Source organism: Dipodomys merriami, unplaced genomic scaffold, assembly GCF_024711535.1.
Source record: "Dipodomys merriami isolate MVZ:Mamm:240054 unplaced genomic scaffold, mDipMer1.0.p SCAF_39, whole genome shotgun sequence".
Taxonomy (NCBI): domain Eukaryota; kingdom Metazoa; phylum Chordata; class Mammalia; order Rodentia; family Heteromyidae; genus Dipodomys; species Dipodomys merriami.
This window is the reverse complement of record NW_027205492.1, coordinates 5,776,555-5,797,047: the sequence shown is the minus strand read 5'-3', so window position 1 is coordinate 5,797,047 and position 20,493 is coordinate 5,776,555. Positions and strand designations below refer to the sequence as shown.

Here is a 20,493-nt window from a genome sequence, read left to right as displayed (position 1 = left end):
CACAGCGCCACTTCTGGTTTTCTGAGTTTTTTTTTTTTTTTTAGAGATAAGTCTTATGGACTTTCTTGCCCAGGAGGGCTTTGAACTGCCACCCTCAGATCTCAGCCAGCCTCCTGAGTAGCTAGGATGACAGGCGTGAGCCACCAGCATCCAGCTAGGAGCCTGTTTTTATAAATAAAGTTTTATTGGCACCCAGCCACATTCATTTTAGGTGTGGGGTCTGACTTTACACTACAATACTTGCAGTAGAGACTGGCCTGCCAAGGCTCACCTGTTTGTTTTCGTTATGGAGCCCTGTTTGGTTTTAGCAGCCTCCGCCAGGGTAGGCGCAGGTGTTTCAGGAATGAGTGAGCAGCTCTTGGCCATTTTCTTGTTAAGCAACCCTGTGGCTAGGGCTGGGGAATAGGCACGTTGGTTCTTTAACCTGTAATTATCTCCTCACAGCGTATGTCGCAGCCTGTCTGCTTTGCTGTCAGGCTGGTTACACGCCTTACATATGAGGTGGAGTAGGGATTGTAATTCATTTTATCTGGAATGATTTACTCTTCTTTCTGGAACTCTCCATGTGTAGCTGGGCACTGGTGGCTCACGCCTGTAATCCTAGCTACTCAGGAGGCTGAGATCTGAGGCTAGCCTGAGCAGGAAAGTCCATGAAACTCTTACCTTCAATAAGCTACTAGAAAAAGCTGGAAATGGTGTTGTGGTTCAAGTGGTAGAGCAATAGCCTAGAGTACAAAGAGGCTCAGGGACAGTGCCCAGGCCCTGAATTCAAGCCCCAAAACCAGCAAAAAAAAAAAAAAGTCCATATTTGTTATCAGATTATGGAGTTGGAAATACTTAGAAGCAGCAGATAGGAGAATATCTGATCTGATCAACAAGGAGAGTAACGAGGCAGATCTGCCTCTGTGCGTGCGTGCTGGTACTGGGGCTTGAACTCAGGGCCTGTGCACGGTCCCTTAACAGTTTCACTCAAGGTGGTGTTCTACCATGTGTGCCACAGCTCGACTTCTGGCTTTTGGGGGGTTCCTGCCGAGGCTAGAAAGATCCTCCAGATCCCAGCCTTCCAAGTAGCTGGGATTGCAGGTGAAAGTCGCGTAGCAGTGGCAGCGAGGCCCCTTGAAGAGGGTGGGGTAGTCCAGTTGTCCTGTGGCTCCAGGGACACCCACTCCCAAATGGGCCGGGGAGGAGCCTAGGGGAGACTTAGTTTTGAGGGATCAGTTCTCTGGATGGTGTTCAGTCCTCAGCACTCAGAATACAAAGACAATTAAAAAAAGTATCCCAGCTTGTAGTCAGCCACCCAGCCACCTGGGTGGCAGATTAGGGGAGTAGTAGCTGTTAGATTCCCTCACATTTTGTCATTCTATTATTTATTTGTTTGAGGTGTTGCTGTTCGATTTTCCCCACATATTATAATTTCATTTCTATTTGTCTGTTATTTTATGTATTTATTAATGAAGCAAATAGGGTCTCCCAGGCTGGCCTTCAACTCCCGACCCTCCTGCCTCAGCATCCCCAGGGCTAGGATTACAGCCATATATACCATGCTAGGACTTGTTGGTCTTCATGGCTTCCCTGTACTATTACTAACATTAGAAGGTAGTCAGGTTACCAGTCAGATTTACTACTCTATTACAGTGCTCGTGGTAAAATCCTAAGATGCCCCACTTCGATTAGCGGTACTTCTACTTTCTTCATACGTAAAGTTTTTCCTTCTCTTCCCCCCCTGGGGAAAGCAGCTAGCTCTGTAGACTTTCTGGATGGCAGTTTTCAGCCGAGGATAGTTTTGTGCTCCGGGGACTGGGGGACATGGCACTGTCACCATGGGTGACAGTGGTTTGTGTGCATGGTGGTCTCACTAGGTCTCATGGGTACTGTTGCCCATAGGAACTGCCCAGCAGTCACTGGTGGTAAGCTTGAGAGTCCTGACCAGGTGCCATTCTGTCCCCTCCTGCAGTCCCCCTACTTTTCAGAGCTCCAACTTTCTCAAGATGGAGTCTTGCTGTCTGGCCCTGGCTGGCCTCCAGCCTACAGCTTCCTGCCTCAGCCTCTTGAGTGTTGAGATGGTAGGCAGGATTGTTTTTCTCCATCGTGTTCCTCTGAATTACAGAGCATGCTATCCCTGGTGTCTAAGGAGGAGAGAGGTGGCTAGGAGACTGAGTTCAAGTCCTGGCTCTAGACTCGGATGTCAGATTAGTTGTTTGTGGCTAAATTTTCCCACCTGTTATAAAAAAAAACTAATAGTGTTTACCCTACTCCATACCTGTCAGGTTTACCAGGAGAAAGTGAAGTGCGGATGCTGGGTGCTGGTGGCTTACGCCTGTAATCCCAGCTACTCAGGAGGCTAAGATCTGAGGATCATAGTTCAAAGTCAGTCAGGGCAGGAAAGTCCATGAGACTCTTAACCTCCTATGAACCACCAGAAAACCAGAAGTGGCGCCATGGCTCAATGTAGTAGAGCGCTAGCCTTGAATGAAAGAGCTCCAGGCCTCGAGTTCAAGCCTCATGACGAACAACAAAAAAAGAAGGGGGCAGCCTGGGCCAAGACATGGCAGGGCAGGGCACCCTGGGAAGAAAGGCCAGTGTGGTGATGTCATCCCTTAGAAAGCAGGTAGAGTTCAAAGGTGAATGACACAGGAATGTGAGGCTGGGCCCACTTAGCTAATTGCTTGTGTGACAGGAGAGCAGAGGTTTAGAGAGATTGGTACATGAGCTTCTGTGAGGCTGCCAGACATTTTGGGAACATGAAAGCCTCACAAATAAAAGCTGAGAAGAAGACACGGGCTGCCTGCAGTGTCTGCTTTTAGAGCCCGGAGCTCCTGGCTTCTAAAGTGAGGAAAAAGAGGTGGTAGCTCATTCCTGTAACCCCAGCTACTTGGAATGCAGAGGTCAGCCAGAGCATAAATTAGGGAGGCCCCATTTTAACAAGTAATTTGAGTATGATGGCTTGTGTGTAGAATCCCAGATTTGCTTAAGGTGTAGTTAAACCGTGGGCTCTGTCCTTTGCCCCCCAAAAAGAGAATCTATCTGAAAAAGTAATCAAAACAAAAAAATTGGGATTGGGATGTGGCTCAAGTGGTAAAGCATCTGCTTAGCAAGCTGTTAGGCCCTGAATTCAAATCTCCAGTACCAACAAAAAAAGAAAGTCAGTGGTCAAGTACGTACCTAGAATGTGTGAGGCCCTGGGTTTTATCTCATGGCCACAAAGAAGACAACAAAAAGCAGGAAGAAAAGCACAAGTATTAGGTATGAACAGACGGGACTGATGTTTCTGAGAAACAATGTGATTTTCAGTCAATAAACCAAAAACTATTTGAATTGCTTAAATATGAAGCCGGTCTCAACACTGTACCAAGGTGCCCGTGTTCCAACCATCATCCTCTAGAACATCTAGGCAAAGATCCCCTCTTGTTAACACCAAATACTACCCGCAGAGGCCTTCAGAGAGGAAGCGAAGCTTTTTATCCTGGGACCACAAAAGAAACTTGTACAGTGGTGTGCATTAAAAGGTAGATAACAGGAGCCAGGTGGGTGGCTCACGGCTATAATCCCAGCTGCTCAGGCAGCTGAGGAGCAAGCAAGACCAAGAGCCAGCCGAGGAAGTAAAGTCCTCAATTCCCTCTCCAATGAACCAACCAAAAGCTAGGCTGAAGGTAGAAAAAGCATCCCCCCAAAACAAAACAAAAGACAAGGGTTAGTAATAGGGATGTGGCTGAACCATCCTAGTTTTTGTTTTTGTTAAGGATTGGAGGTTGTAGCTTTCTGAAGGTCACACAGCAGGTCACACAGCTGGTCACCAGGTTGACATGGGAGCCACACCTCCACTTCTGGCCTTTTATATTCTTTTTTCTTTTTGGTAGTTTACTAGAGATAAAAGTCTCAAGGTTGGGGCTGGGAAGGTGGCTTAGTGGTAGAGTCCTTGCCTTGCATGCACGAGGCCCTGGGTTCAATTCCTCAGCACCACATAAGCCAAAAAAAAAGCCAGAAGTGGTGCTGTGGTTCAAGTGGTAGAGCGCTAGCCTTGAGCTGAAGAGCTGAGGGACAGCACCCAGGCCCAGAGTTCAGACCCCATGATCACACACACACACACACACACACACACACACACACACACACACACACACACACACACACGCACGCACACGCGCGCGTCTCACAGATTTTCCTGGGCTGTCTCCTCCTAAGTAGCTGAAGAGCTGAAGAGCTGAGGGACAGCACCCAGGCCCAGAGTTCAGACCCCATGATCACACACACACACACACACACACACATATACACACACACACACACACACACACACACACACACACACACACACACACACACACACACAGCACCCAGGCCCAGAGTTCAGACCCCATGATCACACATACACACACACACACACACACACACACACACACACACACACACACACGTACGTCTCACAGATTTTCCTGGGCTGTCTCCTCCTAAGTAGCTTGGATTATAGGCATGAGCTACTGGTGCCTGGCTCACATTGGTATTTGATGGACTTTTTTGTTGTTGTTGATTGTGGAGCTTGAACTCTGGGCTTGGGCGCTGTCCCTGCGCTCTTTTTTTTTTTTTTTTTTTGTCGGTCGTGGGGCTTGAACTCTGGGCCTGGGCGCTGTCCCTCAGCTCTTCAGCTCAAGGCGAGCGCTCTACCACTTGAGCTACAGCGCCGCTTCTGGTTTTCTGGTGGTTTATTGGAGATAGGAGTCTCACGGTCTCTCCTGCCCGGGCTGGCTTTGAACCGCGATCCTCAGATCTCAGCCTCCTGAGTAGCTAGGATTACAGGCGTGAGCCACCAGCGCCCGGCTGTCCCTGCGCTCTTCAGCTCAAGGGGAGCGCTCTACCGCTTGAGCCACAGCATCACTTCTGGTTTTCTAGTGGTTTATGGGAGATAAGAGTTTCACAGACTTTCCTGTCCTGGCTGCCTTTGAACTGTGATCCTCAGATCTCAGCCTCCTGAGTAGCTAGGATTACAGGCGTGAGCCACCGGCGCCCAGCTTGATGGACATCTTTTTTTTGGGGGGAGGGGGGGGTCCGGTTGTTGGGCCTGAACTCTGGGCCTGGGCACTGTCCCTCAGCTCTTCAGCTCAAGGCTAGCGCTCTACCACTTGAGCCACAGCGCCACTTCCAGCTTTTTTCTTTTTGCTTATGTGGTGCTGAGGAATCGAACCCAGGGCCTCAGGCATGCAAGGCAAGCGCTCTACCACTGAGCCACCTTCCCAGCCCCTGATGGACATTTTTGTACTAAGTTTTTTCACTGTGATTTCTGTGTTTGGAGTGTGGCTTTTATTGTATATTGTACAGGGTTTTAGAGGAACAGTTCTCATCTGACATGTTGGGATAGGAAGAGTTCTGGTTCGCATGGATTGGTGCAGATAAGAAATGTGTCTCTTGTTTTGAGAGGACCTGTCCTGTTCACCAATCCAGCCTTAGGAATCTGTACTTTCTGCGCCACAGGTGGACTTAAAAAACAAAACACACAGTCATGGTTTGTTGACCCAAATCCGCCTTCTCCAGTTGCCTGTAACTTAGAGAATCTGGGTAAATTGCCACGCACGTTAACTGTGGAAGACTGAACATGTGTATACTGGTCTCTTAATCCTATTAGTAAGATGGATAACCATAGTTATCCATGGAGTTGGATTCACACCCTTGTTCACCCCACTGAATGTCAACCTAGCACCCCAAGGTTAGCCGTTGTCAGCTTCATTTTACAGATGAGAAAACTGAGGGTTGTGAAGAACCACAGCCAGGGTCCTCCAGCTAGCTGGTTATTAATGGTAGAGGTAAAAAGCCAGGTATTCCTAGGGCTGCTCAGTAACTTGATGCTGGCCTTTAAGGCCTGGCCTTTCCAAATAGCAGGTTCGGGGGACATCCCTCCCCTTCCCCAATCTAACCGGTCCCTCATGCTACCTGGAACAGAGTGACCCGAGCTAGTGTGGCTGGTGGGGAGTGGGGGGGATGAGGCACTGTGATTTACTTGTTCAAATTCCTGCTGATGATGCACATTTGTTTTGAAACCCCGCCTGTCTTTCTTGCCTACATTTCAGTCAGAACTAAGACATGGTCCGTTTTACTATATGAAGCAGCCACTCACCACAGACCCTGTTGATGTTGTACCGCAGGATGGACGGAATGATTTCTACTGCTGGGTCTGTCACCGGGAAGGCCAAGTCCTTTGCTGTGAGCTCTGTCCCCGGGTTTATCACGCTAAGTGTCTGAGACTGACATCGGAACCAGAGGGGGACTGGTTTTGTCCTGAATGTGAGGTTAGTTCCCTGACGAATGAATTCACCTTACCTGCCTCGTTTCCTCTTCCTTTCTCTTTCTTCCTTTCAGTTTGACATTTGCACATAATCCCAAAAGGGGGGAAAAAAAGAGAAATTTCTGGCCTTCTTGTCTGCTCTGTCCGAGCCGCCCCTCCCCTCCCTGTGGACCAGCGTCTGCCCTGGCTGCCGCCCAGCCGCTCTTGGGAAGATGATTTGCCTTGTTGTCATGGCTTCCGCTGCTTCACGAATCCCCGGATGGCTTTGAAATCTGCAGCTGCCTCTGCTCCTTCTGTAGCAAATGCCTGGGAAGTGAACTTCTAAACCTTGTTCCTGCGTGTTTTGGGAAAGATCTGGTGTTCTGTCCCCCTTTCTTGGATGTTTTTCCTGCTGCCTCATTGAATCGCCGGTAGGAGTCAATCCAGGAAGACCAGTTTTGGGGTGACGCCTGCGCAGCAGCCATCTGATGCATCTGTTCACTCAGCACACATTCCTTGGAACACATACAGAAATGGATGACGACCCTCCCAACAGAAGCCAACAAGTGCCCGAATAAAGTAAATGAGAGGGGAGAAAAACAAACCAGAACGAGACATTTCACCAGACACCGAGTCTCCTTGACGGGCCCAGGCCTGGAAGCCACATTGCCATGGGAAGACAGTGGAAGAAGAGCTGAGTGGGCAGAGAGCCTCGCAGCCACCTGGGAACACCTTGCCCGCATCCTGGCCTTGATGGTACCCCCATCCCCCTCCCCCCGGTGTCTTCCTGCCGCAAAGCCCTGAGCCACCGCTCGAGATTTGCCCTGTGTTTACGTGGCTTCCGCTTTGGCAGCGGGTTTTTTTGAATGCTGGAATGTTCGTTTACCAAGTTAATAGTGTAGAGTGTCTCTTGCCTTCCATAGTACCTCTCAGATGAGGAAGCTTTCTGTGTATGAAACGGAAAATCGCCCAGGTACCTTTAGTGTAATAAAAATCCCCAATGGAGTCCCAGGATTAAGTCTCTGGTGCTACATCTGTGCAAAGGAAGGAGAAGGATAAGAGATAGAAGAGAGCAAATTAGACCTCTAGGCCTTGTCATTAGAGGACAGTAGGGGCTCCCTGACTTGTGACTTCTTACCAGACCCGCTGTCTGTATCTTCTGAGACTAATGTCCTCCATGACCTTACTCTCCACACGTGAGTGCCTGGGAGCCTTCACCAATTTGCCTTTGTGTTGACCAGCTCTTCACTGACAGTGCCAGGTAGACGCTCTGCGGGGTACATTGTCCTCTGTGGATGATGCTAGTTTCTTGTGAAAGGTGGCCAACACTCTACAACTTGTAATCCTTCTGTGTGGCAGGAGTCCCTAGGGAGGACCAGCCTCATGTGTATGTGCTCTCCATCCCCATGGCCTTGATCACCATGGAGGACTCAGCTCTGTGGTGTGCGTAGACAGATTCCTAGGATTACAGGCGTGAGCCACCAGCACCCAGGTTCCTTGCTTACCCATCGCTCCCACTGACTTGTCCTTGGGTTCATTGGTGAGCGTCTGTGGGGACGGCAGACCCTGTCAGGCAGGAGGAAGGTGCCAGATCGGGAAGGAGGGAGAGAATGACAGGTGAGCAGTAGCTGGAAACATGCTGGGGTTCAAGGAATACTTCATCTATACTTCAGAGGCCCCTGTTTCTTCCAGGTATTATTTGGTAAAGCCAGCAGCTGGAAGGCTGGGAGGCTTCAGGCCCCTGCCATCAGGCAATTAGATCGCGTGCCTTGTACTGTTCTCAGCCAATCAGTGTCTTGTCTGCCAGACACAGGAGATGGAAGGGTGGTGAACTTCCACCTCTCAGTGCCCAGTGCTCCAAGAGCTTTTCCTGACGATAATGAAGTCTCCTGGTTTCATTGTCACTGCCACCCAAATCCTTAAAATGTGGTTCCAGACTTACACAGAAGAGCCTCTTATCTGGGTTGCTGAGACTCTTATCTGGGTTGCTTAAGATGGGAACTTCTTTTACAAAATGACAAGTTATTGCCTGTGGATGTAGACAGCGAGGCTGTGCCCCTTTGAGCAATTTCCAGAGCAGCCTGAATAGGTTCCCATTAGTAGGGACAGAACAAAATCCTATTTAACTATTGGCACAGCTCTATCCTCTGAAGCTCAGTCTGTTTGTGACTGCCCTGTTAATTGTAGATGCCCTGCCAGGCTCCTGAACTCAGGACCCCTGGAAGATGCAGACAGTGAGCAGGGAGGTCACCTTGGTGAACCTGTGGCCCTTCCTTTTACTTCCCAGTCTTGAGATCGAAGGGTTACAACACTGGTGATTGTCCAGATGGCATCTGCCCACACCTTTTTCAGATCAGCTCCTGTCTCCATGAGCTAGGAAAACACCTGGCTCAACATGGAGATGCTATCCTGTTTTACTAACCAAGGGTATAACATACAAATGCTGTTCATTTTACTGGCCAATCCAGTACAACATGCAAATGATGTCTTCTTTACTGGCCAATCCAGTACAAGATGCAAATACTGTTTGTACAAGTTGGTCCCAGAGATGGATACCTCCTTGCCCAGCTAAACAGCTCTTCATGTTTAGATGGGAATTTTTTTTTTTTAAGGGGGAGAAAAAGTAGAAGGAGAAATAATGCATGGCTAGTCCTGTCTGTTTTTCTAACTGCATCTGTGTATTATGATTTTTGACTTGTAGAAGATTACAGTAGCAGAGTGCATCGAGACCCAAAGCAAAGCCATGACAATGCTCACCATTGAACAACTGTCCTACCTGCTCAAGTTTGCCATTCAGAAAATGAAGCAGCCCGGGGTAAGGAGAAAGCTCCTGCTGGTGCGAGCATAAAGCAGACGCTACCCTTCCTTCTGTTCTCTTAGCATCTCACATGGTCTGTGGAAGCCTGGCTTCTCGGGCAAACTCCGCACACTCTTTGGACCTGCCTGGATATTCACACTCATTCAGAAACGTAAATGCCATGGTATTCTGTTGATTGATTCTCAGCAGTGAGTACGTTTTGTGCCTATGGAGGTGGGGACTTCAATTTCTGGTGGACTAGGAAATGAGACTTCATTTCCTGTTGGCCGAGGAAGAATTTTCTGCTCTTTTCCTGGCATTTGTGAAATTCTCCTCCCATGAGAAACGGGTGTCACCCAGTCTATTTATAAGCCAAGGCCCCATGATGCAACCCTCTAGTAAACTGCCACGAGAACATTTCCACCAAGGGTAGGCTCTGGATGGCCCATTCTTTCAGTCTGGAGATGGGATGTGGAGGGTAGTTTTGGTACCTTTTGGGAAGTCTGATGGCAGGGTAACACCTTTCAGCCGTCAAGGTGCACAATGTAGTGTGCTGGCTGGAGCATCTATCCATCCCTCACTGATCTGGCTGATGCTGGGGCTTGAACACAGGCCTTTGCGTTCTCCCTTGGTCAGTTTCTCAAAGCTGACACTTTCTACCACGTAAGCCACACTTCTATTTCTAGCTTTTTGCTAGTTAGTTGGAGATAAGAGTCTCTCACAGACTTGCCTGCCCAAGCTGGCGATAAACTTTGATCCTCAGATCTCAGCCTCTTGAGTAGCTCACCTAGCCTGAAGTATGCTTTTAGTATACAGCAGATTGGCTTTCATTCTGGATAAAAGAAGGCTTATGTGCAGATGCTAGCCTGCTAGAAGCCTTGCTTGTGTAGAAGCTCAGTATTTCATTAAATCCTCTAGATCACTTGAACTGATATGTAAGTACCACAAATCTGCAACGAACCAGGCTGGTTCCTTGAGTTGATTCAAGTAGGGCTTAAGCAAATGGATCAGGATAAAAATCTTCCTTCAGTCTCTGTAATTGAAGACAAAAGACTTCTCAAAGGAAAAGCAAAACCTCACTGCTTAGGTTTTTTTCCCCCCATTTGTAAATTATCTGTTGGCATTGGTGACTGTGTGCTGTGGTATCTCTCGTTATAGCCGGATTTCACCCTCAGTTTTGCTCCTGGGCGTGTGCAGGGGTGTCCACTATTCTTCAAGGTCCCTGTCTAATGTATTGATAGATCATGTGTCAGCCAGGGGCAAGAACAGAACCTGTAAGTTGGATCTATGCCCAACACAAAGCAAGCGATAAAGCCAAAATAAGTTCAGCTGGGCCTGGGATGATTTTCAGGACAGTGCAGGTTTCGAGGACGGACCCACTTGGAGCTTTCCAAGGTCCTCTATGATGGCTGTCTTTGTGCTGTATTCTGAACCATCTTTCAGAACCCCTGGTTGTGCGCAGTTCTAGGCCTTCCATAGCAGTGAAGGGACCACGCCTGTGTGTCTTCTCTCTTGCAGACAGATGCGTTCCAGAAGCCTGTGCCGCTGGAGCAGCATCCTGACTATGCTGAATACATTTTCCACCCCATGGATCTTTGCACATTGGAAAAGGTTGGCCTCCATCAAAGAGCCTGGCTGCTGAGCCCAGGGCTCAGAGTCCTCCCTCCCTTCCCATCCCCGCTTCAAGTTAGAGTGCTTACCTGCATGGACCTGTGCGGTTTTGAGTTCACCACCTGCCACTTCTTCCACAGACCCCTGTGTGACCCTTGTTACCCGAATGAGTCATGGAAGCTTCTTAGGGATTTGATGATTGATTGCAGCTCCCTCCTCCTCCCCTGAGATCTTTCTTCCCAAGTGCTAATGAGAGCAGCAGGAAGGAAGAAGAGAAAATCAAGTGTCTGGGAAACTTTCAGATTAGCAGTAAAGATGTAGCTTCTTAAGAACGGACGTATTGCCTGAGAAGGCTATTTCTGTAATGCCTAAGAATATTTTTCCAAGTTCACATGAAAAATCCATACTGAAAATTAACATGTATGAACACCCACAATCAGGTTCCCAGGGGCGGCTCCCTGTTGAGTTGGGAATGGAAAGCATGCATGCAGTGCTTGCTGAGCGCAGGTGCTCATGCCTGTAATCCTAACCGCTCAGGAGGCTGAGATTGGAGGATTGTGGTTTGAGGCCAGCTTGGGCAGGGAGAGTTCATGAGACTCTTATCTCCAGTGAACCATCTCAAAGTTGAAAGTAGAGGAATAGCTCAAACGGTAGGTAGAGCACCAGCTTTGAGCAAAAAAGCTAAGGGATAGTGCTCAGACCTTGAGTTCAAGCCCTAGTACCAGCATCATAAATGGAATGCAAAGCATGCGTTCACAAGAACCAAATGGTAAATTCTAATCTGATTGGGGAATTAATTGCACATGGTTGTGTGTAATCAAAAAAGACAGGGATGTAAGCCTAGCTTCAGGTTTCACAGTACTGTGCTTGTTTTCCTCTTGCATAAAGCAGAGCAATAAAGTGGAGACAATATATCAAATACCCCATGGAGTACAAGAGCTCGGGACCTGGCCATCAATGTTGAAGTGCATTTTTATAGGGCTCCAGCTCTCAGAACCCTTGAGTATCATGGATGAGCCTGGTGGATGACTGCTGAGCAATGGGAGATGGGAGGCCATGGATTCTACCTCAGGGGTGGTTTGTACTGGCAATGACGCTTATGGTTTGTCTTCCCAGAATGCGAAGAAGAAAATGTACGGCTGCACTGAGGCCTTTCTGGCTGACGCCAAGTGGATTTTACACAACTGCATCATTTATAATGGCGGTGAGTGGCTGAGAGGCTCCACAGGCAGGGAGCGTGCTGGGTGTGCCCTCCTGCCTTGAACATCAAGCCAGAGCCAGCTCCCGGGGATAGCCGCGCCGTCGGCCTCTGAGCAGAGATCTCCAGGGCCTCTAAGCTGTGTGGTACTGCTGCTCTTACTTTGGTATCGATTGCTTGAATGTGTTTGGAGTTAAGTGCTCTTGTCACTAAGGTTCGTTTCTAGCCCTAAAAACATTGAAGGACAAATGTGTATTGACAGCCCACAAAGACAGCCTGTCTTGGTCAGTTTCTACCTGACCCCTAACAGATAACTGGGTACTAGAAACCAGCTGTTCTGCCTTCTGTGATCTTGGAATTTCCTATACACTGAGTCACAGACATTATATTTTTTCTTGTCCATTGCTTTGCCACACAAATACTACCAGGATTCAACCGGATGTTGTATGTGCATTTGTCCATCTGTTCCCTTTTCACTGCTGAGTGGTTTTCCTTTTCATCCATGTCCCACAGTGGATGCGTTCACCCAGTTGATGGTGGCAGGTGTTGAGGTCACTTTTACCTTTGGGCTGTTAGGAGAAAAGCTGGTGAGGGGGGCGGGTGGCAACAGTTGGAGACTCCAGACCCCTGCTTTCCTGGGAATGCTGCTGGCTCACTGCACAGGTTGATGCTCAGCTTCATAAAATGGTTTGCCTAACCTGTCCTTGTGAGTGGCTGCACCGTTTCACAGCTTCCCAACTGGGCGAGGGTTCTGGTTGTTTCACGGTCTTGCTTACACTTGGGGCTTTCTGTCTTTCTGATTTTGGCCATTTTGGAAGGTGCAGTTTACTAGGTGTAATTTGCCCTTTTTTTCCCCCTTGAATTATTTTGATACTGGGTATCTATTTGTGTACCTGTAGTAATTTAATTTTTGGGAGAAGTGAAATTCAACCTTTTGCTCATTTCCAAAAACTGAGTATTTATGCTTTTTTACTGTTCAGTTGCAAGAGCTCTTTCTACTCAGGGTCATTCTTTCTTTCCTGGACTTTGAGAATTAGATAGCTCTTTCTGGCCAGCATGGAGGAGAATTTTCATTCAAGCCATCCTCCTTGGCCTCTCCTGTCTCTCCCCTCCATCCTCCAACCCCCCCCACTCCCCCTCTGACCCCCCCGCCCCTTCACCCACAGCCTTCCCTGTCTTCCTTCTGGCTGGCCAGACCTTTCAGTGTCCTTCCACCCTGGTTCTAGTGTTCTTTGCCTGGAAGTTCTGTGCCCCCTTGGCCTGGATGGCTTCTCCTTGTCCTTCAGTCCTTGAGAGCCTTGTCTGCCAGCCCAGGCCTGGCCGGGAGATCTCGTGAGGGACCCTCACCCTGCCTCTGCTCACTCGGGGCACTTGTCACTCTCAGTGGGTACTGGGCTCTTCCAAGGGCTGGCATCTGTCTCCCCTGCACAGATGGGCTTAGGAAAGGCTTTGTGAATGGCTGAGAGTCTGCTTTAAGCATACACACTGCGTTAACCCTTCTGAGGCCAGAGGGGAAGAGGGAGCCACTGGACATTGAGAATTTGTGTGGACAAGATAAGTCCACAGAGATCAAGTCCTGCCATCAGGTGTTTTCTGGGAAGCCTCAAATTTTAGGCTGTGTATATGTTGGGGCGGTGGGGGGAGAGGACGAGGAGAGGGAGAGAGAGGGTGGATGGCCTTTCCACTGTCTTTGGAGAGTTGTACTCAGAACCCATGCTCACCTGCATGGCTACATGTTGTCATGGAGACAGCGCTGCTGATGTTGGCTCAGTCCTCAGCGAGCTCTGCCTTCCTGGTGTCATCACCAGCACCAGGCAGGAATGGCTGAGCTGCTCTGTGACATCCCTTCCTTCTGGGCTTACAGCTGGGCTGTGTTTCTTTCTGTTAAGGAGAGCCTGTAGATTATCATGGCAGTTCTCCAGTAGAAGGCTGAGCCGGGTGCCGGTGGCTCAAGCCTGTAATCCTAGCTATGCAGGAGGCTGAGATACGAGGATCATGGTTCAAAGCCAGTCTGGGCAGGAAAGTCTGTGAGATTCTTATCTTCAATTAAAACAAAAAGCCAGCCGGGCGCTGGTGGCTCACGCCTGTAATCCTAGCTACTCAGGAGGCTGAGATCTGAGGATCGCAGTTCAAAGCCAGCCTGGGCAAGAAAGACCGTGAGACTCCTGTCTCCAATAAACCACCAGAAAACCGGAAGTGGCGCTGTAGCTCAAGTGGTAGAGCGCTCGCCTTGAGCTGAAGAGCTGAGGGACAGCGCCCAGGCCCAGAGTTCAAGCCCCATGACCAACAACAACAACAACAAAAAAAGCCAGAAGTAGTGTTGTGGCTCAAGTGGTAGAGAGTTCACCTTAGCAAAAGGAGCTCAGGGACAGTGTCCCAGGCCCAGAGCTCAAGCCCCAGCCAGGACTGGCAAAAAGAAAATCCCTGGTCTGCAGGGAGGACCTGTCTGCATCAGAGCTTCATCAGTTTTGATGGGTGAAATCAATCACTTGAACCCATGTGAGAAGCCAGAAACTTCTAGATTTTAGCCTTTTAAACTGACTCCTGGGGAAAACAAGTTACAAAGGGCATTCATTAGTGGATGTATAGACCCAAGTTAGAGTGTCATCTGTCTCTATTAGATTATCCTGTTTTCTTTTTTTTGTTGTTCCGATAGATATTATTAGTTTTGTTTTCTCATTCTCTTAGGAAATCACAAGTTGACGCAAATAGCGAAAGTCGTCATCAAAATCTGTGAGCACGAGGTACGTATGAGGTTCCTGCGTCCTGGGGCGCAAGGAGGGTTGGGCCATCTCCTGATCTGCTGAGGCATAAACAGCGCCCCGTGTGGCAGCAGCGCAGACAGCAGGCTGGGCACCCTATGGTGAAGGCTTTTGTTGGTTGACCAGATAGTGGACATTTCTGCCATTGGCCCTGTGCTTGGTGGCCTGGAGACAGGGGCCCTTGGGTCCCCTTCCAGAGGCAGTTGGTGGTCATGAGTGGGGAATGGAGAAGTGCTGGCTCAGAAGGGACTGCCACTGTTTCACAGCTTCCTCACAGCTTCACACACAGATCAAGTTGCCTGCAGGCCCATCGCCCTGGGCATGGCTCTTCCTCCAGGAGGCGTCCTGTCTTAAGCAGGGAAAGGACACTCCTATGGGGTTGAATTTTGAGTGTCACTAGTGGAAATGATGCAGGACAGTGGGTTATGTGGTAATGACTGTACTCTGGAACTCTGTCCTCAGGGAGGCGGGCATGGGCCAGCTTGGTGGCCTGGAAGGAAGCTGCCAAGTGTTAGGTTTCCTTGGTCATGTCTCAGTATAGCCCTATGGGTATTTGGGGAAGAAGTGTTCACTGTTGTGTGGACTGCGAGGTTGTGGGCCTGGTGGCTCAGCTGTCACTTTGGTCTGGAAGGCCATGGTGGCATAGATCAGGTGATACACAGGTTGCCATGGTGGCTGCTTCTCCACTGTATTCTTGCTGGGTTTCAGTTCATCTTACCCTTCAAAACCAACAAACAAGCCCAGCGTGGTGGTCCACACCTGACATCCCAGCAGGCTGGAGTGTCACAAGTTCTCGGCTAACCTGAGCAACATAGAAAGAACCAGTCTCTAAAAATAGAGCAAAAGAAAACCAAATCAAAGCCTGAACGCTTGAAAACATTATCAAACATTTATTCAGGGAAGCCAGATGTGAGGCCTTCCCAGCAATACCATCTAATACCCTTTTGCTTTCCAGATGAATGAAATCGAAGTGTGTCCAGAATGTTACCTAGCAGCTTGCCAGAAACGAGACAACTGGTTTTGTGAGCCTTGTGTGAGTTGATTCCCCTTTCCTTGTTTCATTTGTAAGCCCTCTGTGCCTTGTATGGTCCCCAAGACAGCCCTCTCCAGGGCCTGGGAGGTGAGAATGTGGATGAATCCTGCAGATGAAGACAGGTGGCTAGGTAGAGTCCTGGCAGGACAGACTTCGTGATCTGAAGGTTGTGGTGCCCGGGCTGGCTGCAGGTGGGCATCAGAGTACCCCCTAGGAGAGACACGAGGCTGAGGAACATGATCAGAGCCCCATGAGTATCACCTGCTAGTCATGGTGGGGCGGGCGGGTGTGTGTGTGTGTGCGTGTGTGTCTGTGTCTGTGTGTGTATCTGTGCCTGTGCCTGTGTCTGTGTCTGTGTCTGTTTCTGTATGTGGGCTTGGAAATGCTTTCCTAGTGGAATGTTTCAGTCACTCCATTGTGGTTCTCAGGGTAGAATGTTGTCCTCATTGGGCATTGATTTCAGGGCTTGCTGTTTTATGGACAGATACACTGTGTGTGTGTGCGTGCGCGCGCGTGTGTACACGTGCACTCATGTGTGACATGTGCATAAGGTGGTGAGGATGCAGGTTTGGAGACAGCAAGACTGGGTGAGTAGGGCGAGAAGCACAACATCCTGTAGGCCTGTCTGCCTTTGGGGAGAAGCGTCTGAGGAGCTGAGCCCAGGTGGAGGCCCGGAGTGGGCCCACGGAGTTGCGGCTACCCCTTCTATGCTTGTTCCAGTGCATTTGCTCCAAACACTCCAGAGAGTGTTGCATAGAAAGGCAAATTCTCTTGCTCCTGGTTAACTCTGATAACAGCAGAGCCAGGACTCAACCTGCTTTTGCACTCCCTTCTCCCTCAGGGCCTGGCTTGTTTAGCTAGCTTTGCTTCCATAGTGTTCTCCCACTTGAGCCATGCTTCCAGCCCAGCTTTTTTGCTGGTTATTTTGGAGTTGAAGTCATACCAACTTTACTGCCTGGGCTGGTTTTTGAACCTCAGTCCTCAGATCTTAGTCAGATCTTAGTCTTCTAAGTAGCTAGGATTACAGGTATGAGCTACCTTGCCCAACGTAGTTTTGTGGATTTTTCTGTGGATTCTTCTCAATCTTCTCTTTGAAGCCCCTCCCCAGCTGCCACCTCCTAGGAGGTGTAGCCTTTGGGCTAGCCCTGCTTAGCGACCCATGTCTGGGATACTAAAGGCTTGTACCACTTCCTACTTGCCTGCAACAACCTCTCAGCAAACTGCAGTGTGGATCTTGGCACCAAATATATAAAACTCGCCATCTTGTTTTTCTTCTTCTAGAGTAATCCACACCCGTTGGTGTGGGCAAAGCTGAAGGGGTTTCCATTCTGGCCCGCAAAAGCTCTGCGAGATAAAGATGGACAGGTGGACGCTCGGTTCTTTGGACAGCATGACAGGTGAGCATTACATCAGGCTTTGAACTCTCTCATACCTTCAGTTGAATCATTGGGTGAGAAGTATAGCTATTATTAGCCTCATCTTTTTGTGTGTGCGTGCATCCATGCAGCTGCACACTTGATGGTGTTAGGATTTGAACCCAGGGCTTATTTGCTCTTGCCTCTCTAGTCTGGCAATTTGCCAACAAGAGTCTGTTTATTTTATTGATTGATTGATTGATTTTTTTATTTTTTTATTTTTTTTGTCGGTTGTGGGGCTAACTCTGGGCCTGGGCCTGGGCACTGTCCTTCAGCTCTTCAGCTCAAGGTGAGCACTCTACCACTTGAGCCACAGCGCCATTTCCCGTTTTCTGAGTGGTTTATTAGAGATAAGAGTCTCAGGGACTTCCCTGCCCAGGCTGGTTTTGAACCGTGATCCTCAGATCTCAGCCTCCTGAGTAGCTAGGATTACAGGTGTGAGCCCCCGGCACCCAGTAAGAGTCTGTTTAATTGGAAACGGAGGCTGGCTTTGAACTAACATCCTCAGATCTCAGCCTCCCGAGGGGCTAGGATGACAAGCGTGAGCCACTGGCACCAGACTCATTGTTACCATTTCCCCCAAGCCAATTCTTGTATTGGTAGCTGATGTGGTTATTGTTTTGTTTACTGTTGTGATATACCAACCGTGAGTTGTGTAGTTGTAAAATATTTTCCTGTGCTGTGTTAAGTCCAATGTGCAGGCTTTAATTTCTTCAGGTATGTTAGAAAATAATCTTTCTGTAATGGCTGTGTTGATGGAAGCCAGCATGGGAATGAGTTCTGTGGCTATTTTAAGTGCTGCTAGGCAAATATACATATACATATATATATTTTTTTCTTTTCCTGGAGTAAATTAAACCTGAGCAAATTGCCTTTCAAAATAATGCTTTCAGGGATCGGAAGTATTTTCCCAGCCTGCCAATAAATGAATCTCTTGCCATTATGCAAAACAGTTCCCTCCTGTTCCCTTTTCTCTGTAGCAAAAATGGGAAATTATAAGGAGATCCTGTTTTGACAGGCATAAGCCCCCCCCTCCGGCCTTCTGCCCTCCCCTCTCCTCCAGCTAACAGCAGCGAACAGAGCCCCTGTGTGCCTACAGACTGATGCAGTTCCCCTGCTTCCCTCTAAGCAAGTTCTGTTTAATTAGATGAGGCACGGACTCTTTCAAAGCCTCTCCTCCCCTCCCCTCCAAGCAGTTAGAGTACAAAAGTGCCAGAGGGGACTATTTAAATACATAAGAAAGTAAAATTATATACTCACCCAGAATAAACAGGAAATACGGTTTACATTTTAAAAGTAAAACCAACATCTGAAATAGCACTTGGTTAGATTTTGCTTGAGATTTTCCAGACCAAAGAAGAAAATTCTGAGCCCAGGGCTGACAGCTCAATGCCTATGGACTCAGGAGGCTGAGGTTGAGATCTGAGGATTGAGGTTCAAAACCAGCCCGAGCAGGAAAGTCCATGAAGACTCTGAGCTCTAAGCAGTTTTTTCTTTTAAAGCAGAAGTTGGAGGTATGGTTCAAGTGGCAGAGTGCCAACTTTGAGTGAAAAAGCTAAGGGTCCTGAGTTCAAGCCCTAGTACTAGCACAAATAAACTACTCTTTTGGTTCCTGCTCAGCCTGAGGCCTTACCAGGGCTGTGATTGGTGAGAAGGCTGCAGGTGGACTTGCTCTGTCCCCTCAGGATGTGTAGCTGGGCTGGCTGAGCGCAGACTCTGGGTAGAGTGAGGTGAGGCACGCTGGGAGCCCTGTACCTGGCCTCTCCTGGCTGTGATGGGAGAAAATGAGACTAAAGGATGTGTAGCTCTTTCTTGTTGTTGTTGTTGTTGTTGTGTGTATGTGTACGTGTGTGTATGTGTGGGGGGAGACCTGGCACTAGAGCTTCAACTCCAGTCAGGTCTAAGTGCTGTCCCTGAACTTTTTCATTCAATGTTGGTGCTCTACCACTTGAGCTACACCTCCACTTCTGGCTTCTTGGTGGATAATTGGAGATAAGTCTCACAGACTTTCCTGCCCTGGGGCTAGCTTCACACTGCAATCCTCAGATCTAAGCCTCTTAAGTAGCTAAGATTATGGGTATGAGCCACCAGTGCCCAGTGGTGATGATTCTGGCCCGGTCCTGGGGCCTGAACACTCAGCCTGGTTGCTATCCCTGAGCTTCTTTTGCTCAAGACTAGTGCTCTACCACTTGAGCCACAGCACCACATCCGGCTTTTTTCTCCCTGTTTGTATGGTACTGAGGAATTGAACCCAGGACGTCATGCATGCTAGGCAAACACAATACCACTAAGCCACATTCCCAGTCCCACAGATTCTTATTCTTTAGGGTAGTACTGTGTGGATTCCTGCCACTAGCTACTAAGGAGCCTGAGATCTGAGGATTGCAGTTCAAACCTAGCCAGGGCAGGAAAGGTCCAGAGACTTGTCTCCAATCAGCCAGCAGAAAGTTTGGTGGTAGAGCTGTGCTGGAGTACTAGGGCTGACCCGTCTCCCTGTGCTGACCACCTGCAGGCTTCTCCTTTCCTGCTCTCAGATGGTACAAAGGCTGGGACACAAGCCATGCTGAAACTGTTTTCAGAGGTCATTCCCCAAAGAAACTCAGTGTGGTGACCGGCCTGTAATCCAAGAAAGGATTAGGAGTGCCAGGCCATCTGGAGCAAAGGGAGCTTGAGATTCTGTTTCATAATCAAAATGAAGACACCGCAGTAGAGATATAGCTGAAGTGGTATAGAGTTTGCTTAGCTTGAGGAACCCTGACTGAGTTCAACCCCAGTACTAAAAAACACAAATTAGAACCAAGCCAAACACTTGGCAGTTTAGTCCTCGGTTGTGGCCAGGAGCTAGAGGAAGCCAGACCTTTCCTCTTCCTTTGTGAATTCCTCTTAGGATCTGTAGAGTTGTCTGTTTTCTTAAGGGTGTGCCCTGTTAGGTTCATTTGGGGTGCAAGGGTCCATTGCAAAGGCTGGTTAGAGTAGGCCACAGTGATGCAGTATCCGCACCTGCAGGACAGATGTGTCTATGATTGGCGGCTGGGTGAGGAGGTGGAGGCTGTGGATGAGCCAGTGTGCGCCTGAGTCCTGCCTCCCGAGAGGCGGAGTCTGTGGGTGAGCCAGTGTGCTGCTGGTGCGCATGACAAGCTGACCTCGCATCAGACAGCCTCTCTCCTAAACCCGAGGAGCCAGCGCCTGGGTCACGGCCCTGCCCCTTTCTGAGGGGTGGAGCTTACGTTAGCTGACCAGGTCAAGGTAGAAATCCACAGGCAATTGTCAGGCCGGTCACCCCTAGAGTGTGCCTGAGCAGGCATGTTCTGAATGGTCTTTTGTTGTCTTTTAAAAGAAATGGCTTGCTTTTTTTTTTTTTTTTTCTTTTCTGTTTTATTTGGACACCTAGCACACAGTTACGTAAAAATACAGTTCCTGTAGA

The 20,493-nt window shown here is 48.9% G+C and overlaps 1 protein-coding gene across 22 annotated transcripts in view; it reads left to right on the top strand.

The window, feature by feature from the left end:
* Positions 1 to 20,493, top strand: part of Zmynd8 (zinc finger MYND-type containing 8) — a 96,107-nt gene that overhangs the window by 42,166 nt on the left and 33,448 nt on the right. For 16 of the 22 annotated variants that reach the window (XM_069989932.1, XM_069989927.1, XM_069989936.1 and 13 more), the window contains 7 exons: positions 6,060 to 6,278; positions 8,955 to 9,068; positions 10,569 to 10,661; positions 11,778 to 11,865; positions 14,548 to 14,603; positions 15,577 to 15,654; positions 16,936 to 17,051. In XM_069989932.1, the coding sequence (XP_069846033.1) occupies positions 6,060 to 6,278; positions 8,955 to 9,068; positions 10,569 to 10,661; positions 11,778 to 11,865; positions 14,548 to 14,603; positions 15,577 to 15,654; positions 16,936 to 17,051 (764 nt within the window). Of the gene's footprint in view, positions 1 to 6,059; positions 6,279 to 6,348; positions 7,010 to 8,954; positions 9,069 to 10,568; positions 10,662 to 11,777; positions 11,866 to 14,547; positions 14,604 to 15,576; positions 15,655 to 16,935; positions 17,052 to 20,493 lie in introns of those variants that run through there. The other 6 variants (XM_069989939.1, XM_069989943.1, XM_069989942.1 and 3 more) reach the window with 2 other exon arrangements.